Source organism: Marmota flaviventris, chromosome 18 (genome assembly GCF_047511675.1).
Source record: "Marmota flaviventris isolate mMarFla1 chromosome 18, mMarFla1.hap1, whole genome shotgun sequence".
NCBI lineage: Eukaryota > Metazoa > Chordata > Mammalia > Rodentia > Sciuridae > Marmota > Marmota flaviventris.
This window is the reverse complement of record NC_092515.1, coordinates 5335497-5362046: the sequence shown is the minus strand read 5'-3', so window position 1 is coordinate 5362046 and position 26550 is coordinate 5335497. Positions and strand designations below refer to the sequence as shown.

Here is a 26550-nt window from a genome sequence, read left to right as displayed (position 1 = left end):
AAACTCAAGACAGAGATGCAGGACAGAAAACTCGGTGGCCCAGCACACTGGCCCTTGGGGATACTGAACCCATCTCTGTGGAGGTTGGTGTGCCATTGATCCTTAGTGGGGACAGGGATTCAGAGAGAGGGGACGTTGGCATGGGCGGGCATTCAGAACGGAGGTGGCGGGGTGGGGGGGGGGGTTAGGACGTCTGTGAGGCCCAGGGCAGGTGAGTGACCATTCTGAGGATCCCGAGTTAGCTGGATGAGCCACTCAGGGGCGCCCAGAGTGTTGTCGGGGATGAAGATTCTGGGCAGAAGGGATTTTCAGGAAGAAATCTCGTGGGAGTCGGCACCTCCTTGAGTGTGGGGCGGCGGGACCTGCTGCCCTGGCACTGAGTGAACACTCGAGGGTCAAGGGCGGGTCAAGGGGGTCTGTTCGCGGGCGGAGGGATTGTTACAGATGTCGCCGCAGGCAGAGCGCACAGGGGTCCACCTGGGGGCCTCAGTGACCTGGGAGACCCGGGGTGCTATCCCAGTGCGAGTCATTAGAGTCTGTCCAGGGTGCAGTATCTGGGAGGCCGCATGGCTGGCCGTTGAGGGGTCCTGAAACCTGGCCCTTCAGGTACATTTTGAGAACAGGGACCAGTGGTTCAGATGCCGCACTCCGGGCAGAAGGGACAGAGGTGGGCTGAGCAAGGTGGGGGGCGTGGCGGGAGGAGGACAGGTAGCTCCGTCCAGCGGCTACTGAGCGCCCTTGGTCCCCTTCTGCTCCTGGCTTCTGGGTTCCCCGATTGTTTCACGGATCCACTGGACGTACTTGGAGACGCGGGTGTAGACGCCAGGCCGGTTGGGCTGTCCGCAGGGGAAGTCTCCCCAGGAGATGATGCCGTGGAGCGTGTGGTTGCAGACCAGGGGACCCCCGGAGTCGCCCTGAGGGGGTAGAAGAAACAGGGTTGTGGCTAGGGCCACACGAAGGCAGAGATGGGGGAGAGTGGAAGACGGAGAGACACGCAGAGACCGGGAGTCAGAGACAGAGCCAGACACAGAGAAGGCAAGACACTGAGAAAGAGAAGTCAGCAAGGGGCGCAGGCAGACAGTGGGAAGAAGACTACAAAGAAAGATCCCGAGACAGAGAGATAGGGACAGAGATCGGTGTCTGCATTTCTGTTTTTCTCTATTATTTATTCTTATTAAAAGGGGATGCTAAGTGTGGTGACAAACGCCTGTAATCCCAGCAGCTAGGGAGGCTGAGGCAGGAGGATCACAATTTCAAAGCCAGTCTCAGCAACTTAGTGAGGCCCTAAGCAACTCAGCGAGACCCTATCTCTAAATTATATATATAATTTTTTTTAAGAGAGAGAGAATTTTTTAATATTTATTTTTTAGTTTTCAGCGGACACAACATCTTTGTTTGTATGTGGTGCTGAGGATCGAACCCGGGCTGCACGCATGCCAGGAGAGCGCGCTACTGCTTGAGCCACATCCCCAGCCCAAAATATTTGTAAGAAGGGCTGGGGATGTGTCTCAGTGGTTAAGCACCCCTGGGTTCAATCTCTGGTACCCTCCCCCGCCAAAAAAATGGAGACAGCTTATATCTTTCTCGGTGCCCTGGCACAGCTCAGCTGCTTTGTGCCATGTCCCTACTGACTTAGCACAGTCAGGCATGACAGCGTATGCCACACCCATGCACCTCCACCTGGCGCCCAAGCAGACATTACTAATGCAACAAGGCTCACGTCATTCATTCACCATCATACCCTTCCCCACTGAACCAAAACTCTCTCAGCAGCCTCTCTATGGGCACAGTTTTGAAATAATCCAGAATGGCTACTCTGATCTTTCTTGATAAGGTAAATGGAGAACCAGGCAGCCGTGTGGCGCTGAAGGGTGGGCAGAAGCTGGGGTCTGGGCCTGCATCAGAGCCTTAGAGGGGAGATCTCAGGTTTCAACGCCACAGATTGGTGAAATATTTGACGTTTTTACCTAAAATTCCCAGGGAGGCTTTGGGAACTGCCAACAGAGCTACAGTCAAGACTAACAGACTCTCGGACAAGAGCAACCTAGCTTCTCTGCCAAAACGATGACTAAGAAGACTAGAAAGTCAAAAGCCTTGGATGACACCAGTCCAGAAACAGAAAGCTTCTCTCCCTTGTCTTGACATGCCTGGAGGGCAGCAGGCTGCACCCCCACCCTCTTGATGCCTGGGAGGGGAGAGGACTTGGGAACTTGCAGCGGGCCCTTCACCCACCGTGGCACCTAACCTGCTGCTGTCCCCCTCAAGTGCTTGGTTGACTCTGCCACCAGTATGCCATGACCTGGATATTTAAATTTCTTAGTGCTTTACAGTCTGAGCATGTTGGTATTAACAAAGCATTTCTTTGTTAAAAGAAGAAGGAAGAGGAGGAGGAGGAGGAGGAGGAGGAGGAGGAGGAGGAGGAGGAGGAGGAGGAGGAGGAGGAGAGGAGCCGCCTCTCTATTGTTCTGCCTGCCCCTGGTATCTCTTTCCCTTGGTTTAGCAACAGCCTCCTGACTTTTGTGTGGGAGCTCCCCCATTCTCTCTCAACCCAGGCCACTGGCCCCCAGTCCTCTCTGGCTCCCACAGCGCAGGCCAGGGCAATGGTTCAGGACACATGACAGGTCAGCCTAGTGAGAATGGTGCCCAAGACACTTGTTTCAGCTATTGGAAAAGAGGTGTTCTCTGGGTCCAACAGGGTTCTTAAGAGGGTAGGTGCAAGCCCTAAGCTGCTGGGCTGTCCCGCGTTGCAGGGGAAGCACTGGCTGAGAATGAGGCCCAAACAGAAGAGAAAAGCTAGAGAGAGACAGAGTTCCCAAAACATGCTCTGAACACCTGGGTATATCTGTGCCTGAAGGCAGCCACTTCTGGATTTTCAATGTCAAAAATCCAGGGTTTTGTTGTTTTGCTGAAGCCATTGGGAGCTGGGTTTCTGTCACAATTGGAATAATCTCAACCTTCATGCATCTTGATGCAGGGACCTGGGCAGCTCCTTGGTCAAAGCTGAACCTTGAGATGAATTCTATGTGCCGTCCCTGGGTACCTTTAGTCCTGACACCCTTAAGCTAGAGGTCATCTCGCCTCACAAGGACAGGTTTCCCCAAGGTCGGGAGCAGACCCTTCCCCCACACCTGCCCCAGCTCCACTTCCCATCCTGGCCGGGCACCCCCAGCCCCTGGTCTCACCTCACAGGAGTCCTTCCCGCCCTCTGGGGTGCCGGCGCACAGCATGTTGGCCGTGATCTTCCCTGGGTAGACCTGGTGACACTCCTCATCCGAGCGCAGCTGGATGTTGGCGCACTGTAGGGTTTGGGGGTAGCTCACTGAGGAGGAGAGAGACAGTCTGAGTGTTCTGGGTGGAAATGGGGTGGAGGCTGCCGAGGAGAGCCACAGGGGCCAAGAGGTGGTGGGGAGTGGAGGTGGGAGGGGAAGAGGTGGGGCCTGTGCCCAGGGAGCCCCACAGAAAGAGGGGAGATGCAGTAGAGAGGTGGGGGGAGGAAGGGGAGGACTGGGAGGGGGGAGGAGGGGGAGGCAGTGATGGTACCTGTGGGGAAGACGCCAAAATTCGAGGGGACACTGCCCCAGAGACCCAGTGCCCTGTGGATTGTGCTATGCTATTCATACATATAAGGATGTCTAATTTATATTTTATTGCATTTACTAAATGCATGCTTATAAAAATACATGTTACTTATTATTATAAAACATATAATTATGTATTTATAATTTAAATGTATTGTAAAATATAAATTCATTTATAATTATGTATTCAAACATAATTTATATATTTAAATATATAACATTTATAAACTTTACTCAACCTATGGGACATAAATTATAACTTGACAACATATATTTATAAGAACATATTACTATATTAGACAATATATTTATATTTTTGTATATATTCATATATATATATATATATATATATATATATATATATATATCATGTCCCTTTGTAATTATTTACATTTTTATACATAAAGGGTCTCTCCTCCGCCCTTCCCTCATGGTGGCCCGGCTTCCCCAGCCACTCCTGTGGGTCACAGGCCCAGTGTGGACGTACCCTGGGGGCTGGTGGTGGTGCCCCAGCCGGACACCCGGCAGCAGGTGCCAGGGGGCAGGCAGTCGACTTGGGAAAGGGGCAAGGTGCGGATGTGGTCGGTGAGCTGGACCTCGGACTGTAGCTCCAGCAGCATGATGTCGTGGTCATGGTTCAGGTGGGTGGGGCTGACCAGGTATTCAGGATGGGGGACAGAGCGGACCACCTCCCGCACCTGCTGGCCGGTCTCCACGCGCCCTAAGGCGTGCTTGCCCAGGTGAACTCTGTACCCACTGCGGGCGCAGGAAGGAGTGGTTAGGGGACAGCATGAGCCTTCTCCATGCCCAGCCCCATCTCTTCCCCAACCCTTCTCGCCCTCCCTGCCCCCACCTTTCTGTCTCCAAACACATCCTCAGCTCCAGCCCCGCCCACCTCTTCCTGGGCGGTCATCCTGCACCCTCCACATCTCTCAGCCAACCTCATTCTCACCCCCAAGCCCTAACTCCAGCCTTGCCATTAAATCCAACTCCTGACCACCGGCCACCCCAGCCCCGTTCTCGTGTCCACCCCACGCTCCCAGGTCCCACATACTCTTTCCGGCAGTGTGCTGCCGTGAGCACCCATCGGGGGTGGACCAGGACCCCCCCGCAGAGCAGCCGTCCTCGCACGAGCAGGGCAGCCTGCCAGGGCTGGGAGTGGGGGAGGCAGGTGTAGCCCCCGGGGAGAAACCCACTGGTCCCGTTGGTGCTGTTGAGGATCTTGGGCGACTCCCGGGAGATGCCTGGGGAAGAAGAGAGATTGTTAGAGAACTGGGGTCCCGGGGGGAGACGAGGTCGAGGCGGAGGTTCCTGGGCTTGGGGAAGAAGTCAGGCTGCTGTTCTGGGTGATGAGGAACTGATGGTTCAGTTTTTGGTCTGTAGGAGTTGACATGTCCTACCTGGTGGATAGGAATCAGGGCAAACGTTTCTTCTTCTTTTTAAAAAATATTTTTATTAGTTATTGATGGACCTTTTATTTATTTATTTAATTGCTTATATGTGATGCTGAGAATGGAACCCAGTGCCTCACATCTGCTAGGCAAGCGCTCTACCACGGAGCCACACCCCCAGCCCGGTTTCTTCTTCTTCTTCTTCTTTTTTTTTTTATAGATGTGGCAAATCATCCAGTGGGGGGGTGAAAGAAGATTTCATGGAATGAGAATGTTTCTTTTAGGTCAGCAAAGCCTGACCTCTCCACCTGTCTTATCATTACCCCCAGGGATGGAGAAGGTGGAAGAGAGGCTGACCTCCCAGGCAGCATCTATCCATCCATCCATCATCCATCCATCATCCATCCATCTTTTGGACAGGTATTTACTGGGTGTCTCTGAGGCAAACCACTCATGAATCCACATCTCCAGCTCCAAGCTCTTCCCTAAGGTAGAAACTCGAATGCTAACAACTCCTGAGCTTTATATTCATCTTAAACCTTGTGTCCCCAACTTGATTTTTCTCAACCAAAACTGTTCCTTCCCATCTTTCCCACCCTTTGGGGGATATCATAGGCAATGCCTGGGGTCCAGATGGGGCAACATTAGACCAGGTGGCCTGAGAAGACCTCTCTGAAGAGGTGACATTTGAGCTGGGCTCTCAAGATCAAGGACCAGACATGTGTCTTCTAGATTCTGAACTCCTCAACGCTCAGCCCCAAACTTGGGACTCATCTTTGCTTCCCCTTTTTCCTTCGTCCCTCACCTCCAACAAGTTCTGTTGGTCTTATCTCCAAAATATCCAGTTTTCTCCAGCTCCCTGCCACCATCTTGGTCCAAGCGCCACCTTCTCCAGCCCGAACAATTCCAACAGTCCCTAAAAGCTGCCACTTTGGCGTCTCTCCAGTCCAGCCTAAGGAGTCTCCAACAAGGAATGTCAGGCCATGTCATTACCAGGCTCGACTTCTTTGAAGTAAAATCCAAAAACCTGGCCAAGATTTGGAGGCTCCTGCTCCATCTGGCCCTCGCCAGCCTCTCTGTCCATCCCTGCCTCTCTGCTCTTGGATCCCTCCACTCCCGCCTCATGCACCCGTTCTTCAAGCACCCCAGACCTCATCCCTGCCGTTTCCTCTTTCTAGACAGTGCTTTATCTGTAACTATGCTGTTCAAGATAGTAGCCACTAGCCATTTGTGAGTATTTAGATTTAAATTAATGAAAATGAAGTGAAAGGCTGGGGCTGTAGCTCAGGTAGAGCACTTGCCTCTGTGTGAGGCCCTGGGTTCCATCCCCAGGAGCACACACACAAGAAACAATGAAAAAATCCAGTTCTTCAGTGATGTCAGCCACATGTTCAACTGCCCAAGTGGCCAGTGGCTATCGTATTGGGCAGTTCAGATAAAGGCCATGTTAATATTCTACCAGACAGGGCTCAGAATCTACAAGTCACATATCGGGTCCTTGATTTTGAGAGCTCAGCTCAAATGTCACCTCTTCAGAGAGGTTTTCTCAGGCTACCTGGTCTAATGTCACCCCATCTGGACCCCAGGCATTCACTATGACACCCCCCCCCAATGATTTTCATTAGAGCAATGATCGCTATGCATTTCTCTTTATATTTGCTTGTGTTTACATTTCTTTTTAGAAATATCTCTACCTAAACTGTAAGCTCCTTTGACTACAAGCACCTTAACTACTTTATCCAGAGGTGCATCCCTAGGGTCTAGCACAGTGCCTGACACACAGTAGGTGCTCAATAACTGAACAATGGGTGTGGCAGGCACAGCAGTGGCCAGTGGGACAGACAGTCCATCCTGAGTGGGCCACTTTCATGCAAGTCACCAGTCTCAGTTTTCCCTGTTGTCAAGAAGGAAGAGTACAGCTGTCTCCTGATATCCATCAGGGGCTGGTTCTGGGACCCACAAAGACACTTAAATCCAGGGATGCTAGGGACCCATATATAAAATGGCACAGTATTTACATATAACTGACACAACCCTCCTCTACAATTTAAATTTTCTTCTAGATGACTTATAATACCTAATCAAATGCAAATGCTACAACCAGTGGTTGATGCTGTATTGTTTAGGGAATCATGAGGAGAAGAAAAGTTTAGTACAGAAGCAACTTTTTTTTCCTGAATATTTTCCATCTGTAGTTAGTTGAATCCTCAGATACAACCTGTGGGTGTGGAGGGCCGGCTGTAGCGGTTCCTCAGGCCCTGGGCAGCCAGGAGATCCACCAAGACCCTGCATTTGAACCTGCAGTTCTGCAGCTGGCACAGAGACAACACTCTAAGTGGAAAGTTCTTATTAATTCTTAGCTACAGCAGGAGGTCCCTTATGCCCCCAGGAGTATCCCTGCCCGCATGAGAAGCATTGGGACTGACCCATGGTTCTTAAGAATTAGGTACAGAAGTCATGGGGGGAGGGGTGGAGCATGATTTTAGGTGAGACAGAAAGGAGGTATAAGTGACATTAAATTGCAAAGTCAGAAATGGAGTTGCCATCCAATTGTCTTTTTTTTTTTTTTTTTTTGATACTCGGGATTGAACTCAGGAGCACTTGACCACTGAGCGACATCCCCAGCCCTATTTTGTATTTTAGAGACAGGGTCTCACTCAGCTGCTTAGTGCCTCGCCTTTGATGAGGCTGGCTTTGAACTTGCAATCCTCCTTCCTTAGCCTCTGGAGCTGCTGGGCCACCGTGCGGGGCCCAGTTGTCTTTTAATACTGATTTTGTCAAGTATAAAATTCTCATGATGATATTAATATGATTTTAACACCTAGTCCTCACTGAGCTCACTTTAAATTTTTTTTTCAATTTTAATTTAGATGGAAACAGGACCTTGCGTGTGCTAGGTAAGCGTGCTATCACTAAGCTACACCTCCAGCCCTTTTAACTTTATTTTGTCCAGGCTGGCCTTGAACTTGGGATCCTAAATTGCCCAGGTTGGCTTTGAACTTGTGATCATCCCGCCTCAGCCTCTGAGTAGCTGGGATTATAGTGTGCACCACCACGCTCAGTTGAGTTCACTTTTAAAACCAGAGGAGAGCTGGGCACAGGGGAACACACCTGCAATCCCAGCAGATCGAGAGGCTGAAGCAGGATCTTGAGTTCAAAGCCAGCCTCAGCAATGATGAGGTGCTAAGCAACTCAGTGAGACCCTGTCTCTAAATAAAATACAAAATGGTCTGGGGATGTGGCTCAGTGGTTGAGTACCCCTGAGTTCAATCCCTGATACCAAAACCAAAAACCAGGGCTGGGGTTGTAGCTCAGCGGTAGAGGGCTCGCCTAGCACATGTAAGGCACTGGGTTCGATCCTCCGCACCACCACTAAATAAAAATAAAATAAAAGTTATTGTGTCCACCTACAACTAAAAGACAAACATTAAAACAACAACAACAACAAAAAAAAAAAACCCCGAAGACCGCAGACGCTTTCCACAGGCAACCTGACATGCATTAGCCAAACTATCTGCACTAGCTAATTAAGAGAGGTCCAAAAGGGCCAAGTAGCTGGGGATGTGGCTCAGTTGGTAGAGTGCTTGCCTAGCATGCACCAAGGCTCTAGGTTCAATCCCCAGCACTACCACAAACAAAAACCAAAAGGGCCAAGTGGAGGTGATTTCCAGTGGTCCAACCCAATGAACACCTCACTTTGAGTTCCCTATGAGGTTTATTTTTTCCCTATAACTTTTGAATATGGCCAGGGAGGCCATTCTCTACTCAGGACAGTGATATAAACTTTACTTTTAATGTGATTTTGCTTCAGTAAAAACAAGCAAAAAGTATAAGTCCATTAGGTCAAAGTTATGCAGTCAGTTTGCAGGGCCTCATGTCCAGGGTTTGGTGGACAGGGCGGCAACATGGCAACCTGGGTAAGGATCCTGACTCAGGCATTGCTGGTGTCTTTGGTACAAGATCCTTCTGTCTCTGAGTCTCAGGACTTCCAGCTGTGAAATTGGAGTAATTATAGTGCACCTACCTCATCAGGCTGTTGAGGATTCCACAAGATGTAGCATGTGGGGCTCTTGGTCCCGGGTGTGGCACCCAGGAGGGGCATGGGTGTGAGTCCTGGGAGTGTGGCCAAGGGAGAGGAGCCACCCCACCTTCGGGCCAAGGATGATGCCAGGTGTCAGGCTCTGGGGGACCCTCCTCTACCAGATCTGGGCTCCAGAGCAAGCTCCTTAGTAGGACTTCCAGGCCAGGAGACGCCATTACCCCTCCCGGCTCCTGGCATCTCCTGCCTGGTCTCATCTCAGTGTGAATCAACTGTTAACTCGATATTTGGGCAACTGTTTGAATAACGCTGTCCTCCCCAGCTGGGGTTTGGGTGCTAAGGGCAGGGACCCAGCCCAGGGCCTGGTGTTCAACAGCTACTTTCAGAATGAAAGAATGGGGTTTGGATGGGATCCCCGGGTCTCGCCTGCAAATCCAAGGAACAGGGACTCAAGTGCAAACAGGAATCTTTGGGGACAAATTTTGGGCAGGGCCACCCCAAGGATTAAGGGAAGAACAAACTATAAAGTCCTGGAAGGGGATGAGAATTATTAGAGAGCGACCAATAAAGTCATAATGACTAACTTGGGAAGTCCCATCTGTCACTCATGAGCCCTTGAAAGCATTCCCTCATTTTCTCATTCACAACACCCCCTGCTGGCACATACGTAGAGGGTCCCATTTTACAGAAGGAAACACCTCAGGCACGAGGGAACTAAGCTACTTGCTCAGCATTGACTTTGTGTCCTTCTGGAGCCCCTGGTTGAACTTGAACTTGGGAAGCTGTGGTGCCTGTGTTGTAGGGGCTGGGAGGTGGACGGCTGGACACTCTTAGGTCAGAAGTGAAGGGACCCAACTCCAGCAGGGAAATCAGGTCACTCAGGGACAAGCAGGAAGCTGGCCCCGCGGCTGGCCCCGAGTGGGCGGGGGGGCGGAGCTGGCGGGTCCCACGCCCCCTCCTCCAGGCCTGACCCTTCCCACCTTCGCCGCCAGTGGCCGCCGCACCTCCGCCCCCATGCATGCTTACCTCCTGACAAGGCCACGGTCAGGGAGGCGATGGCAGCGGCCAGGGGCCACATGGCGGCTCTGGGGTGGGGGGCAGGGCGGGCGGGGCCTGAGAAGAAGTTGAAGGGGGTGTTGCAAAGTGGCCGGGAACCCCCACGTGGGAAATCTTCTCCACGTCCTCGAGCCTTGCACCGCCCCTCCCCTTTCTCTTCGAAAGCTCAGTCTGGAGTCTGCCCCTCCCCCATTCCATCCTTGGGGGGGCCGGGGAGCAAGGAGGGAGGGGCGCGTGCGCCCCCTGGGGCTCCTGCCCGCAGCTCCTCGCTGCAGAGGCCACGCCCTTCTTCCCAGCCCTCCAGCGAGTGGGGTCCGCAGGACACTCTCTCCTCTTCCGGGCTCTGACCCCATTCTCCCCTCCCCAGACCGTCCCGACCCCTGGTCTCCAGCTGAGTTTCTGTCTGTCCTGAGCTTCAGTCGCTCCTTCTCTGCAGGTTCCTAGGTCCTCTCCCGCACCTCGCTGATTCAGCTGTTCTCCCGCATCCCCTTCCTTCCGCTCCACTTTGGCCATCCCCCTCTTCCCCTCCGATGCACCCCCCCTACACCGCGACCCTACCTGAGTAAGGGGCCCCGTGAGGAACTTCAGCCGCCAGCAGCCTAGAACTTCAGCCCCGACCCATGGCTTTTAACCCCTGAACTCCCTCCCCCAGCTCGCTCAGCATTTCCCGGTGGCTGGCTCCCCTCTCCACCCCCAATGGCTCAGCAGGCTCTCCCTAGGCACCCCCCAGCTTGGGCTTGGCCCTCCGCTTGGGGCGGAGCTTCTAGGACAAGCTGGGACCCAGATCTGGCCTCGCCCAAGCTGGAGGTGAACCCACTGTGAACTTTCTGGGCAGCAAGGGGAAGGGGAAAGCCCATTTCCATCCCCCAAGCCCCTAGCCCAGCCCAGCTTCAAAGGTCTTCACCCATGCCCTAGCCTCCTCCTCCGCGGGTCCACGTGTTAACACATGGCAGCTCCCAGATGGCCAGTTTCTAGCTTACTTCCAAATCTCAACCCCGGTTAATCACACCCTGCACCCTCCACCTCTGGTCTGTCCCTTCCTGCTTGTCCCTGAGTGACCTGATTTCCCTGCTGGAGTTGGGTCCCTTCACTTCTGACCTAAGAGTGTCCATGGGATCTGCCCCGATCCCATGGCCAGCTTCACCCCCGCTTGTCTCTCAACAGCAAACCCAACACATCAGATTGCAATTCCCGGTGTCTCCAGCCCCTTTTTCTCTGAAATGCACAGAGATGGCCTTATTTATTCTGTCGGCCCCTCCCCAAGACATGCCCACAGCCATCAGGCACAAGGACTCATGGGTTAGATGGGTAGAAAGTCAACTGCCCTTGGGCTTGCACGGGGGCAGGGACTGGGCCTGGGAAAGCCATTTTGGATAAATGGCCTTTTAGGAGCCGTGGGATGGGGTGAGGGAGTCCATGAAAGGTAGGTGGAGAGGGAGCAGCAGAAATCCTGAGGCTCTGGGGCTGGGATGGGGGTGGGGAAGAGGAAGGAGGAAGGGGTGGTGTTTGGGGATGAGTAGGCGGCTCCAGGAACTGTGGTGGGGTGGGGTTGTGAGTTAATCCCAGGGGGGCGGAGGGGGCAGGATTAGGGATTAAGAAGGATGGAGGTGTCGTCAGGATTTGGACAAAAGCCAAGGATGGGGACCAGGTGAAGTTTGGAAAGAGAGAGCTGGCAGTGTTGTCATCATGAAAATCAAGGGCAGAGACAAATGGCAGAAGGGGATCCCGCCCAAACTGGGGAGTCACACATGGGATGTGGCGATCGAAAGATACTTTTTAAAAAAGGAGTAACTAGGAACATGCAACAGATACAAAATGAACATGTCAAACAAAGATTATATTTTGACTCATTAATAACTGACTAACCAGCAAAGATGTTACACATCTGGGGGATTAGGAGTGTGAAATGAATTTACATGAAAGTGGCTTATTATTGCACGTGGCGTGGAGGGGAGGAGGGTGATTAGTGGTACTTCTACAGGATGAAGTTCGTTTGCATGGTTTGGGACAGGAATTATTTGTGTTGCTATCAGCTATCTGCAACTGGAAGTTGCACAGTAGCTCAGAGGCAGTAAAAGATGCAGAAAACCAGGTACCCACAAAACCAGGTAACCCACTTAGTTTTCCAAGGGTGATACCTGTTGGGTCTCTTTCAAAGTCTTTCACTAGGAAGAAAGTCTGGATTAGGCTTCTGGTGGGTCTGGGGGTCAGCCCTGGAATGCCACAGGTCTGGGGGGAGAATGGCCACTGGGTGAGAACGGTTGGGGCTGTAGGTGGTTCTAGAGTTGACTTTGGGGATAGGATTGGGCTGTAGACGGGAGGGACAGGGGATAGTGCTGTGGATGGGGTCTGTTGGTCGGGGCTGGATTTGGGGCGGAGGCTGAGGTCCTGGATGGGGAGGTGTTGAGGTGGTTGATCTTGGGCTGTGGGTGTCCAGTGGGGATGAGGGTAGACAGGGAGTTGTCCCCCGGGTAGGTTGTGGTGCCTGTGTGGGGGCCTGGGTCAGAGCTGTGACTTCTGAAGGTGACGGAAAGGCTACTGTCCTCCACACCCTGGACTTCCTCCACCCCACAGGGCAGGGCAGGGCCTTGAGTGGGTGCTGAGCTCATTCCTTCTGAGCGTTGGGGTCAGGTGGGGTGGCAGGAGGGAGGATGCCAGGTGAAGTGAGGTGACACGCTGTGTGGGAAGTCGGGGTACCTGTGCCCTCTTGTGGCCTGGGTCCAGACTTCCAGAGAAGCTTTCTCATTGGGAGGGACTGGAGCCTGGAGTGGGGGCGGCTGGCTTTGGCATTTGCTGAGGGGTGAGTGCCAGGTCACTGTTGATATTAGGGGTTATGATTGGCAGGACTCAGGTTGGCTGGCTGGCGTTGAAGTTAGGTCATGGACCCACCGAGGGCTGGGTTCCTTCCACCTCCTCACTTGATTAACAAGGTGAGAGGAGCCCACGGCTGAAAGTCACACAGGAACTGGACCAAATCCAGGTACGCTTGTCACAGATCCAGGTGTAGAGGGAGCAGGGCTGGAGGAAGAAGGACTAGAAAAAGAGGCAGAGTTCCTAGTGGAGCTCCTGAGTGCAGATGAGGTGGCTGTTCTGGGCCTCAGTGTCCCCATTTGTTAAGCGGCACCATGCATAGCACCTACCTCCTAGAGAAGGGTTAAATGAGTTAATATCTGCAGGTGCTTAGAATGGAGCCTGGCCTCAGCCGAGGGCCACAAGTGAGAAGCCGAGGTTCCCTGAGGAGGCCCCACCCTAGCGTGGCTTCAGAATGGATTCTTTGTCAAGCAGAAACTGGAAGTTCTGGTTGGAATTGTTGCCTGGGTCCAGAAAGTCAGCCCCACACCCAGGCCCAGAGGAGGGGCCCCCATGCAAACATGGAGGGAGGGGAGACAAAGAGAGACAGGAAGGATAAACAGGGCCACCGGGAGAGGACAGACAGACAGAGACACCCAGACAGACAGCAGCACAGAGCCACAGAGAAGGCAGAGAACCGGGGGACAGCAGATTCTTGGAGGGATGGAGGCACAAGGTCAGAGACCATGCATTCTTCTGTAGAGCTGGGTTTGTGGTGTCCCTCGGGATGCCAACGCCGTCACCACTTGTCCCAATGCAGCCACTGGCCACTCTTCTCCCATGAGAATAGCAAAAGTCAGAAGAGTCTGTCTGGCCACCCCTCGCACCTGTGCCCACGTCCTCTGCCTCCTCTCCTTTCTCTAGGTGAGCAGCCTGCGCCCCTGCCACGGAGGGAGCCCCTCCGCCTCGCTGGGTGTCCGTCCCTCCTGACCTTTCCAGGACCTCGTGCCAGCCTGGTTCCTAGCAAGTCCTCCCTCTTGCTAGTGTCACCAATTATTTTCTTCCCTCATGAGTTGTCCCCACAGAAACATGCTACGATTCCTCCCACATTTCACCCAAAGGACAATAATCACCATTAAAAAAAAAAAAAAAAAAAGAATGGCCTTCTCTCTGCCCTCCTGCCTGCTCTGCTCTGGGCTGCTCTCCTCCTGACAGCTGGCCACACGCCCTGGCTGCAGTCCTCTCCCCCGTTTCTCCCTTGAGGCCGCTCTCTGGGGGCTCTAGCAGCCGTACGGCCAGCGCTTGGGGGTTCCTCTTACTTGAGGATCAGCAGCTTAGCCCCTGGCTCCCTGCCTGCTCCCCCAGAGAGCTGCTCTTTTCCTCCCAGTTCACCGGCTGCTCCTCCTGGGTGCCTGGCGCTGGTGTCTCCTGGTCCCCTTTCCACCTGGCGGGGCGCCCCAGTGCTGGCTCCTGGGCCTCTTCTCTCTTCGGTCCTCGCTGACTCCCTCAGTGATCTCATCTGGTCCCGTGGCTTTAAATGCCATCACCTGCTGATGACTCCCAAACTTAATGTCTCCAGACAGACCTTCTCTTGAACTTCATGTCCAGCTGCCTGCTCAACATCTCCATGCTCAAAACCGGACCTCGGTCCTCCACCCCTCACGGGCCAGACGTGCGTTCCTTGTGGCCTTGGTCTTTCCAGGAGAGGGTCACGCCATGTTTTCAACTTGGCCAAACATCTTGGTCTCACCCTTGAGTTCCTCTTCTCGTGTCCCCAATCCATATTGTTACTAAGTCCTGTTGGCTCCACCTCCAAGACAGGTCCAGGGTGGAACCGTTGCTCCCCATGGTCCATCCTTGTCCCCTTCCGACTACCCTCGCCCCGCAGGCTGGATCCCCACACGTCTCCTGTTGGGTCTCTGGGCTCCTGTCCCCATCTTCCCATATTTTATTTTCAGCAGAGCAGTTAGTGTGGCCTTGTAAAATGCCAGTCAGAGCAGGTCACTGCTGTTCTCAAAATCCTCCACTTGTGATGACAGTCGCGTCTCCTTACGGCGGCATCTGGCCCCAATACTCCCGATGTCACCGTCTACCCTTCCTCCTCTCCTGCCCTCTCATGCCAGGCACGCCCCATCTTGGAACTTTCGTACCTGGGGCCCACATGGCTTCTTCTTGTCATCGTCTCCATGAAGACTCTGACCACTGTGGTCAGGGGTCCCCAGAACAGTTTCAACGATTTGCTAGAAGGAATCACAGAGCTCAGAAAAAACCTGTTATACTCATGGTTTTGGTTTGTTGTGGTGAAAGGATACAGTTAAAATCAGCCAAGGGGCTTGGGGATGGGACGCAGTGGTAGGGGGCTTGCCTAGCACGTGCGAGGCCCTGGTTCTCATCCCTAGTACCACAAAATCGATCAATCGATCGATTGATTCATCAACCAATCAATCCACAAAGGAAAAGCTGCATGGGGCAGAGTCCAGGAATGACTAGGCATGAACTCCCACTTGTCCTGCCCTGGTGGTCACGTGGGCAGTTCTTCACTCTCCCAGCGATGCTGCGTAATGGTGCAGAGTGCTGCCCACAGGGGCTCAGCCGGGCCTTGGTGTCCAGGGTTTTCTCACTGGGGGCTGCCCGTCTGCCCGGCTGACTGTAGTATCCAGGTTCTCTGGAGGTCAGACTGACACAACATCTATGTCCCCACTGTAAATCTGTGTGGATTTCCTGGCATGGCCAAAGGCCCCAAGTTAAACAAGACGCAGTTATTAGACAGGATATTCCGAGGATTCACAGTTTATCTCCCAGAATCCAAGCAGGGGCCAAACCTTTTTTAATAATGTGTGGAGTTTGGCCACCAAGGCCTACTGGCCTGTGTAACCACCAACATCAAACCGCAGCTCATCTCTGACATTCTTTATCCTCTCTTTTCCTCTGAGGTACTTACCCTCGTCTCTCAGACTTTATGTTTTACTTATCCATTGATTTCTTGCCTTCCCTCTAGAATGTGAGCGCATAGAGAGCAGAAGTGTTCAACCGTTTTATTCCTAGAACCATACCTGGCACACAGTAGGATTCAATTACTATTTTCTGAATGATTTCATGAACTACAGACGTCGTGGAGGGTGTAGGAAGAGAGGAATCTTTGTTTCCTAGATTTAAAAATACCACTGCCAGTATTTGGCAAAACTGATTAAAGGCAGGTCTTTTGGCTCTTTCCTCTGTGCACATTCCAGAGTCTTCTATAGGTACACTGGTGGCAGGTTAGAAAATATTCTCTTCCCTGTTGCTCTGGTAGTCGAGGGAGCTTAGGTGTCCATCGCTGGGGATTGGGTCATTAAACATGGTGGATGTACACTATGGAATGATGCCTCTCAAACTTTATCATGCATGGAATCCTCTGGGGATCTTGTTATGATGCACACTGATTTAGTTGACCTGGACTGAGGTCCAAGACTCTGCATTCCTTATAAGCTCCAGAAATCCCATGATGCTGTTTCCTGGACCACACTGGGAGAAGTAAGGGTATAACCTTGAGCCGTCTCATCCAATAGAACTTTCAGACATGATGGAGATAGTCTGCATCTGTACTGGCAGCCAATGACCACATATGGTTTCTGAGCACCTCAGCAAGTATGACTAAGAAATCACATTTTAAAATGGTTCTAATTTTAATTAAAAATTAAATAACCATATGATATATCTAATGGGCACCATATTGGTCAGCACATGTCTGGAAGACTCTGGACAGTAAGAAGCAATAAATGAGATGGACAAATGGCTCCTTTTGTTTAAAAGAGCATTTGGAGAAGTCTGAACACTATGTTTTTACTACTTCAGTGTGACTCCTCTCCTACACTTCCCTCCCTTCATGCCCTATTACACTGAATACAAGAGGACTGTTGATCTCATTTGATGTATTAGTTTATACACTACTAAGAAAAAGGAGCTGCTAGTTAAATTATGACATGATGTCATTACCTGGTGCTCAACCAGTTGTGAGGTGCCACCCAATTCCAAAGGTATTAAAATGTGGACAGAATGTACATCTTGGAATCAATAAAATATGGTATTCAACCACCACAGCTGGGTTGGTGAGTTGGAAATTGCATTAAACTACTTTCACTTCGTTTTATAGAAGGATGCAGGCAGATTATTACGGCATGGGCTGAATCATCTCGTCAGGGCTGAGGCTACCCAGCTATGAAGGTTCTTCTGACTCCTTTCTCCCACAGAGCTTGTATGGCTGCCACATGTGGAGTCACAGTATGTGTGTGTGTTGCCTTGACACAGAGGGCGCATCCTCCATAAACCTAGGCGCGGACACCGTAAGACAAGAATATTATAGGCCAATATCCCTGTTAAACATAGATGCAAAGTCGTCAGCAAAATACTGGGAAGCAGAATTAAAGAGATAATGAAAAGCTCATAACACCCTGACCAAGTGAGATTTATCCCTGGGAGCAAGAAGGGCTCAGTGTATTAAAAAATGTGATGTGCTCCATTAGCCGAATGACGGGCAAAATAATGCAATCGTCTCACTAGATGCAGAAAAACCACTTGACGTAACACAAAATCCTTTCAAAATAAAGACCCTTGATGAATGACGTATAGGAGTAATGCACTTCACATACAGAAGGCCGTGTGCGACCAGCCCCCAGCTAACGCACCCCGTGCTCTGAGATCAGAACAAGGACGCCCACTGCAACTACCTCCTTGCTTTTCTTCCCTCCATCCCTCCTTTCCTTCCTTCCTTCCTTCCTCTCTTTTTTGTGGTGCTGGGAATCAAACCAGGGCTTCATGAACTCTAGCCCACAGTCTACCCCTGAGCTTCACCCTCCCTCCACTGTCGGTATTTCTATTCAACATCGTCGGGGCAGTCCTGGGCAGAGCAATCAGATATTCAAACCTGAAAGGAAGAAATGAAATTGTCTGTTTTCAGATGACATGATCTTTTATATAGAAAACCCTGAGGAGTCCACCAAAAAAAAAAAAAAAAATCGTAAGAACTAGTAAATGAATGTAGTTCAGTGGCAGGATACCAAATCAACATACAAACATTCACTTGTGTTTCTTATATACTAACAACAAACTATCGGAGAAAGATTAAGAAGACAATCCCATTGATAATAGCATCAGAAACAATAAAATACCTAGAAATAAATTCAACCAAGTAGGTGAAGGATCTGTGCACTGAAAACTATAAAATATTGAAGAAATTGAAGATGACACGAAACAATGTGAAGATATCCCATGTTCACGGACTGGAGGAAATAGCATTGTTAAAATGTCCTTACTGAACAGAGTGGTCTACAGGTTTAACGCAATCCCTATCAACCCAGTGGCATTTTTCACAGAAATAGAAAAAGCAATAATTCTAAAACTCATGGAAACACAAACATAATTGGATATCCAAAGCAATCTTGAGCAAGAAGCACAAAACTATAGGCATCACGGTGCCTGATCTCAAAATCTACCATACAGCCACGTAATCAAAACAGCATCATATCAGCATGAAGTCAGACGTGCAGAGCCAGGGAACAGAGTAGAGAGCCTGGAAGACTCTGGACAGTGAGAAGCAATAAATGGACAAATGGCTCTTCTTGTTTAAAAGAGCCTTTGGTGAAGTCTGAACACTACTCTATTTACCACTTCAGTGTGACTCCTCACCTACACTTCCTTCCTTCAGGCATTCACTGCCAAGTTATCTCCAAAAAAGATGCCAAGGACACACAGTGCAGAAAGGACAGTCCCCAAAGAGTGCTGCTGGGAAAACCGAATGTCCACATGGAGAATGAAGTTGGATCCCTGCCTCACACCATACACAAAATACAACGGATTAAGGACTTTAACATAAGACCTGAAACTCTGAAACCACCAGAAGAAAACACAGGGGGAAACTTCTTGGCATTTGAATATGACCCCCAAATCACCAGCAATGGAAAAAAAGATGAGTGATCACATCAAACTAAAAAGCTTTTATGTAGCAAGGGGAACAATCAGGAGTGATTTCCCCCCACCTACGGAGTGGGAGAGAATATTTGCAGATTATACATCAGATGAAGAGTTAATATCCAAATATATAGTAAAGGAACCCAATAGCAAGATCACAAGAAATCCGATAAAAAATGGGACCTGAATAGACATTTCTCAAAAGGTGTGAATGGCCAAGAGATATAAAAAGGTGCTCAGTGTCACCAACTAATCATCAGGCTGAGGCACATTGAGATATCACCTCAAGAGGTGACCCACCCTGCACTCTTGTAGGAACTTATAGAAATAGTCTGAGGCTCTTCAAGAACGTAAACACAGAGCCACCCCGTGATTCCGCAGCCCCTCTCCTGGGTACACAGCCAAAGGAAGTAAAGTCTCCATATGTCAGAGATCTGCACTCCTGTGTTCACGGTGGCATCCTCCACAAGAGCCACGATACAGAAGCCACCTTGGTGTCTGCTGAGCACTAAGTGCACAAAGGGTAATGGGTGTGAATTGAAGAGGGTCGTTCTTGTGATGACACGGGTGGACTGGAGGACTTTACCCTAAGGGAAGTGAGCCAGATGCAGAAAGACAGTCACTGCACGACCTCACTTAAGTGTGGAGACTATCAGGCACTGAGAACAGCACCTACAGAGACTGGAGGGCCGGGGAGGAACACGGGCGGGGCTCTGGTCCATCCTGGCCATCTTCTGTGCAGCTGCAGTGAGCAGGTCCCAGGCCTGCCACCTCAGAGCTCCCCAGTCCCTGCCACCTCCCACAGAACATGAGGCTAGAGTGACATTGTAGTGTATCTGAACTCTGTAGGATCCGAACACAGAATTTAGAGAAGACAGACACTAAGACACATTCTGGGCAGACCCGTCCAGGTTCCAGGGGCCAGGGCTTAGCAATGGCTCCCCGAGGAACAATAAAAGCCTCTGTGTGTGTGTGTGTGTGTGTGCGTGTGTGTGTGTGCGCGCGCGCATGCGCCTTGGCCAGCCTCTGTGGTGTGAATACACTGTGGTTGCCATTGATCTACCAATGTGGCCTCACTGGACACAGAGTTGGGAAGAGAAATGTCGAAGCTCATCAGTACCAATGTAGAACCATGGACAGAAATGACCCCAGATCACAGATATTCATTTTTTGTTTAATATTTATTTTTTAGTTCTCGGCGGACACAACATCTTTGTTGGCATATGGTGCTGAGGTTCGAAGCCGGGCTGCACGCATGCCAGGCGAGCGCGCTACCGCTTGAGCCACCCCAGCCCCACAAATATTCGTTTGAATAATTAGGGACAGATGCTGTGGTTGTTGACTTCATTTAACAAATCACCCAATTTTAAGTTTATGTAACTCAGTTTTTAAGAATGGCTGTATGTAGCAGCTGGCTCTGGAAATTCCTGAACACTCTCCAGTGGGCTATAGTAGCAGGTAGGTGCTGGCTCTGGCGCACCTGGGGCCTGCCACCCCGTCCAAGGTTAAGGGCCTTTTCACTCACAGGAACTCTGCTTTATTTTTACTTTACTGTTTCTGGCCTGTCGTGCCTTCTAGAATGTGGGCTCCCACTCCACCTCCAGGTCCCAAGACCATGCCCGGTATACCACAGGCACCCAGTAAATGGATGAGCACCTCGGACGGGGTAGGTGTGTGTGCAATAAATAGTCATCAAGGGGTGAAAGTAAGAAAGAGAATGAGACCCCTAACACAATGGGGTCATGGACGTCACGTTCAACGTGACCCTGCGTGCTTTCCCAGGATGCATGGAATTTGAGGCTGCTGTGTCGTCCCTTTGGGGAGGAGGACTGTGGAGATGGGGAGGAAGGGCAGAAACAACTTTAAAACACGAGAGGAGGGCTTTGCCAGACCTTGACCTCAGGGGTGTGACGCGCCCAGCTCTGCACACCTGAGACCTTGCAGCAGGAGGGCTGGTGTGTGTGGCCAGCTTCTGGGAAACCTGATTCCTCATGCTGGCCTCAGCAGCTCTGGAGAGGAGGCTGAGGGGGGAGGCAGTGCTGGGGCATCGCCTAGATACCAGAGCAGACCCCCAGGTACCAGCCCCCCCCCATGTGGCCCACTGTGTCCTTGTTTCTCACATGAACTAAATGAAGGATGAGTGAAATCTGGGATTATTCTGTTTTTATTGTTGTCGTTTTTTTGGGTTTTAGAGACACTGAGAGTTTTGACAGTTGTCTCTTTGAAATAGGACGCCAGCCCGATGCTTGTGTCCCTGCCCCCTGTGCCTGAGGGAGTCCTGGGGTGGGGGACGCCTGAAGCCCTGCTCTGGAAGCAGGAGGCTGGAGTTCGGCTAAGAGTCAGGGAGCTGGGGTCCTGGGCCTGAGGCAGCAGGGGCTGGGGAGGCTCGTGGGGCAGCTGAGGAACTGTCACGCGGACGATCAACCGCCCCGAATCGTTTCCCGGATCCAGTTTTGGTACTTGCAGAGGTTGGTGTAGACACCTGGGTACCCGGGCCGGCCGCAGTGCTCCATCCCCCAGGACACGAGGCCCTGGAGCTGCTCTCCACATACCAGGGGTCCCCCAGAGTCACCCTGAGGGGAGGGACAGAGATGTGGTGGGGAGAGAGGCGGCTGAGCTGCCCACGGTCCAGCCCTGCTCAGGGGACAGGCCAGGGGCACTTGCCTCCCTCCTCCCGGGGTCCTGCACGTCTCCACCCAGCCCTGGGCTGGCCTGGGGGCCTTGGTGGTCACAGGGCCCTCTCCATCTGTGCTCTGTCTCCACAAAACTGTGTCTCTCCTCAGCCCTGCCGTCTCCGCCCACTCAGATGGTTCAGGCCTCCTGAGGCCGGTGCTCCCCAAACCCTGTGTGTGGCACCGCTGTGCACCCCGGCCGCTTCCCACGACGCCCGTGTCCAGTTTCACCAACCACCCTGAAGGGGGTCACCCCCATTTACTGATGAGGAGACTCAGGCATGGAGGGGTGCAGGGCTAGGAGGCAGGGGGCCCGGCTCTCGCAGCCCCTCCCCAGACAACCTGGCCGCCAAGATTCTTTGGTCCTAAAGAGGCAGCTCCAAGCAACCCCCTCCCCCCGCCCACACCCGGGGCCTCACCTGGCAGGAGTCCTTCCCGCCCTGGGGGACCCCGGCACACACCATGCCCGAGGTGATGGCTCCGGGATAGGCCTTCCGGCACTGCTGGTCTGAGGAGATGCCCACGTTCACGCACTGCAGCACCGTGGGGTACCTGACTGCGGGCATGGAGCAGGAAGACCCAGTAAGACCGGGCTCCGGGCCCAGCCTTCCTCCCTCAGGCCCGGGAGCCCAGGCCCTGGTCCTCCTCCCAGGGTGCAGGTGTCCTTACCCTCGGGGCTGGAGGTGGTGCCCCAGCCTGACACACGGCAGGAAGTCCCAGGGCTGGCGCAGGACTGGGCCACGGGGATGGGCCTCACTGCCCTCCCGAGCCGTGCGGGCTTCTCTAGCCTCAGCAGCATCAGGTCATTCTCGTGGGTCCGGGAGCGGTAGCCAGGGTGTGGCACCTGGCGCGTCACGCGCAGCACCTGCTGGGTAGCCTCCCACCTCCTCAGGTTGTGCTTGCCCAGGGACACCTGAAGGATCCTGGCCCGTGACCCCCCAGAGTAAGGCAGCTTACGGTGGGCCTCGGCCTCCTCCTGCCTCCAGCCCACCCCACTCCAGGTGACGTTTTCCCTAAGTCTAACTTGCTCCCCTCTAACTGCAGGCTGAACATTTTCTTATCCTTTTTCTTGGTTTGGGCATTCCCCCGCCCTCTCTCTTTGGGTAGCAGGCATTGAACCCAGGTGTGTTCAACCACCGAGCCTCATCCTCAGCCTCCTTTATTTTCTATTTTGAGACAAAGTCTCCCTAAGTTGCTTAGGGCCTCACTAAGTTGCTGAGGCTGGCCTTGAACCTGTGATCCTCCTGCCTTAGCCTCCTGAGTTGCTGGGATTACAGGCATGCACTACCTTGCCCGGTCCCCGGCATCTCTTTTAGGCCATCCTTACTTGCCGTCCCTCTTCCCCTGAGCTGTGCTCTGGCTCTTGGCTTGGGTATAAGGTGGTGACTGGAGTTCCCGGCTCTGTCCCAGGGTCTGTGCAGGGTTCTACGCTCTGAGGCCTTGATGAGACCCCAGGTCATGGCTCTGGGCTCTAAGTCAGGATGGATATGCTGGAGCAGGTTCATCCTAATCCAGCCCGGACTCTGGGGTCCTGAGAGCTTGGGTTTTGACTCTGGCCTACGATCAGGATTCGGCATCAATTCTGAAGACAGCACACTTTCAGGTTCTGATGTGAGCTTTCGGGCTGAGGGTTCCATGTTTAGCAATGTGACCTGAGCTAACAGATTCTGAACTCTGGTTTGAGTGCTGGGTTCTGGGTTAAACTCTTGTTCACGACTGGGTTTGAAATGACGACTTGAGCTCCATGCTCTGCTGGGGCTCAGGGTTCTAAATATTGGTCTGAACTTTTTATTTTTTTGTAGTACTAGGGATGGAACCCAGGCTCTTGTGCATGCTAGTCAAGCTCTCTACCACTGAGCCGCATCCCAGGCTGCTCTGAACCCTAGAATCTAGGCCAGATTATAGCCTCTATAATCTATGACAGATTATAGCCTGGGCCTTTGCTTATAGATTTGGCCTGAGCCATCCACCTCAAGAGGGGCTCTAAATGACCACCGGGATACCAGGTTCCAGAGGATGGCTCTCACTCTGAGCGTCGTGTCCTAGACTTGGCACTGGGCTCTATCTCTAGGTTCTAGATTGAACTTCAGTGTATGCCATTCATCTGCTTTGTAGGCTACTGAGCTTTAGCCTGCACTTGGACTTCAAGGTTGGGGTTTGGGTTCTTAGCTCTGGCCCGAGATCTGGGAGGGGCTCTGGGCTCTTATGGGTTGGGTCTGCATTCTGGTATCTAAACTCAGGTCTAAGAGAAGGGGGCTGGGGGCCTGGACCCCTGGGTTAAGGGAACAGGGCTGGATTCTGGGGGATAGACCTCCCCGTAACCTCTCAATCCCCCACCCTGCAGCCAGGTACTCTACTGCTCTGCCCGGGGAGTCTGGTTCTAGATGCTCAAAGATGATTGTAGAGGCTTAGACTCTCATCTGAGCTCAATCCACACTGTGAGCTGTCTTTCTTTTCGGGTGTTCTCTAGACCCCAAGCTGGGACCCGGTTACTAACTGGGTTCTGAGCTCAGGTGCTCGACTCTGAATGCACTTGGCATGAAGGGGCCAGGGGCTCACTCACCGGCGGGCACAGTGCGCGGCAGTGATGACCCAGCGGTCAGACAACAGGATCCCTCCACAGAAAAAGCGGCGCCCGGCACCGGCCAGCAGCGCGGCCTGCCACGGCTGCGAGTTCTGGATGCACGTGTAGCCACCGATGATCTTGTTGTCATCCCCTTGGCTCCTTGCCAGGCCTAGGAGTGGGCAGGGGTGGGGTGGGGAGGGGAAGGCTGCTGGACAAAGGCTCCCCACTTCTCTCGACTCTGCACCTTGTCCAGCGACAAAGCCCCTGCCTTCGAGCTAATCCCTGAGTCACTCATTCTTTCTGCCCCACCCAGTGTGTCCAGCATTGTCCCCATTATTGCCCCAACACAACCAGGGCGTTTTCTGACCTCTCCCCCACATCTCCTCCACAGTGTCTATAGTTTCCATGGCTACCTCCTCCTGCACCCACAACCCTTGACTCCATCCCCCATCAGTGAGTCTCCCTTCACTCCCCGCCATCAGTCCTTCCTGAACACGTCCAGGGGCTCCCTGTCTCTCCCCAACCTTCCCGCCCAGTGTGGCCCCGCCTCCACCCCACCCCACACACCCTGCCCTGCACCTACCAGCCCTACCCTCCTCCACCGTGCTGGGACAAGAAGCCATTTCTTCCCTGACTGGACCAAGGAGAGCCCCATGGCCCCCCATGCTGATAGGACCCACTCAGGACCTAGAGCTTCCCCCAATTCCTTATTCGTTTTCTCTCCTCCCATCCCTGCCTCTCTCCCCATTCCCACCCTTTCCCAGTATCTCTACAGCTGGGAACTTCGGCCTCCAGTGCGCATGCGCCTCAGCCATGGCCCCAGACCACCTCTTCCCGTCTCACCAGGCCCCGAGCCTCCTGCTTCTCCAGAGCCCTTCCCTAAGTGCTTCCCAGACTCCAGGGAACCACTCTTCCCTTACCTACAGCCAAGACCTGAAGTGCTGTCAGCAGAAGGAACATTCTGGGCCTGAGGGTCAGGTCCTGGCACGTGCAGAGGTAAACGGAGAGGAGGAGGAGCTGCAAGAGACTCAGGGCTGGGAGGCCCGGCCGGGAGGACCACTCACACCAAGACCCCCAGAGGCCCCAGAGATGGGGAGAGGGGCAGAGGGGAGAGGCCAGAGCCCCAGAGGGCGGGTCCAGGGGCTCCTCAGGAGGGAGGAAGGATGCTGAGCAGGCTAGGTCCCTCCTGCACAGGGCAAGCAGAAGCAGGGGTGGTGTCTCTTCCCGGTCACGCCACAGAGCCTTTTATCCCCGTGGAGAGGCTGGCCCTGCTCCCCACCGCCCTCTGACAGGTTTTTTTTTTTTTTTTTTTTATTGCCTGGTTTTCATTCCAGGACTGCCTGCTTCCCTCCCTCCTCTCTCCGGCCAGAGAAGCAGCCAGAGTTGTTAGGGAGAACCGCCCTGCTGAGAAGGACCCCGGGGCAGGGTGGGCCAGGGTGGGCAGGGAGCTCCCAGCCCGGGCAGCCGAGGATTTGGTGGTGGGATGGTGAAATCCGGGTGGGGGGGGGCTGGAGGAAGCCGCTGGGAGGGGCTGAGACCTACAGGGACAGAGGCTGCCCCAGGAGCGTGAGGCTGCATAGTGGATGGGAATAAGCCTTGAGAGGCAGGGACAGAGGACATCAAGAAATACAGGGACAGAGAGAGGATGCTGAAGGCAGGGGGGACCGAGGAGAGAGATGGAGGAGGAAGAGGAAGATCCCTGTGGCTGGGCAGGTGGGGGAGGCAGATGGAAAGAGAAGGGGTGGGGGGAGGCGGGGAAGGGGTGGGGGAAGGGGTTGAGGGAGGGGGGAAGGGGTGGGGGGCAGGGAAGGGGTGGGGGCAGGGAAGGGGTGGAGGAGGCGGGGAGGCCCTGGAGAGATGCCCTGGAGACGGAAGAGGAGAGCAGCAGTGCTGATGGAAGAGCCCCAGGCAGAGGAAGTGGTGATAACAGGAAGAAAAAGGCCGCACAGGTGAAGGGGACACAGATGGGGGACAGGGCTAGAGGACTAGGAGAAGGAGGGGTGGATGGAGAACAGGTTAGAGAGGGGCGGGATGAGATGTTGGGGACAGGAAGAACTGGGGATCCGTGGTATGGACTTTGCAAGGGTTGGGGAGACCCAAAGTGAGGTGGGCAGAGATACAGAGACGGTCATAGACCCGGATGGGGGAGGTGGAGGGAGGAGGCTGGCCCAACCTGGTGGGACCCCTGGAGCTTGGGGCTGCATCCTGCGGCCTGTCATCCTCAGCTCCTCCCCCAGCCTCTTAAATTCCCTAATGAATGTAATTTGTCTCTGGCCTCCAGCCCCAGGCCCAGGCAGGCTGCCTGCCTGCACTCTCCCTGGCTGACCCTGGGTGGGGCCGCGGCCTGTCTGCATCTCTGGGTCTGGTGTCTGTGTGTATCAGCGCGTTTGTGTTCCCCCTGAACGGTCCTGAAAGTCCTGGAGAGTGAGATGCATTGACAGAAGAAGGCCCTCACTGAAGAGAGATGATCCTGGGAGTCTACCTGGTTCTGGGTTTGATGCGGTGGTGGTTA

The 26550-nt window shown here is 53.1% G+C and overlaps 2 protein-coding genes across 4 annotated transcripts; both read right to left on the bottom strand.

Annotated features, from left to right (window-relative positions):
• Positions 1–725: 725 nt before the first annotated feature.
• On the bottom strand, positions 726–10086 carry LOC114079288 (kallikrein-13-like). 3 transcript variants are annotated; one of them, XM_027920515.2, is made up of 5 exons: positions 10035–10086; positions 4633–4822; positions 4066–4334; positions 3183–3319; positions 726–914 (listed from the first exon to the last, which is right to left on the bottom strand). In XM_027920515.2, exons 1-5 carry the CDS (start codon positions 10084–10086, stop codon positions 726–728), a joined length of 837 nt encoding a protein of 278 aa, XP_027776316.2. The 3 variants fall into 3 exon arrangements, with proteins under 3 accessions (XP_027776316.2, XP_027776317.2, XP_027776318.1); XM_027920516.2 differs by having other exon boundaries at positions 4285–4334; XM_027920517.1 differs by lacking the exons at positions 4066–4334; positions 4633–4822.
• An 11134-nt stretch (positions 10087–21220) lies between these two features.
• On the bottom strand, positions 21221–24998 carry Klk14 (kallikrein related peptidase 14). Its single transcript, XM_027920279.2, has 5 exons — positions 24959–24998; positions 24036–24207; positions 22142–22395; positions 21892–22028; positions 21221–21373 (listed from the first exon to the last, which is right to left on the bottom strand). Exons 1-5 carry the CDS (start codon positions 24996–24998, stop codon positions 21221–21223), a joined length of 756 nt encoding a protein of 251 aa, XP_027776080.2.
• Between the last annotated feature and the right edge of the window lie 1552 nt (positions 24999–26550).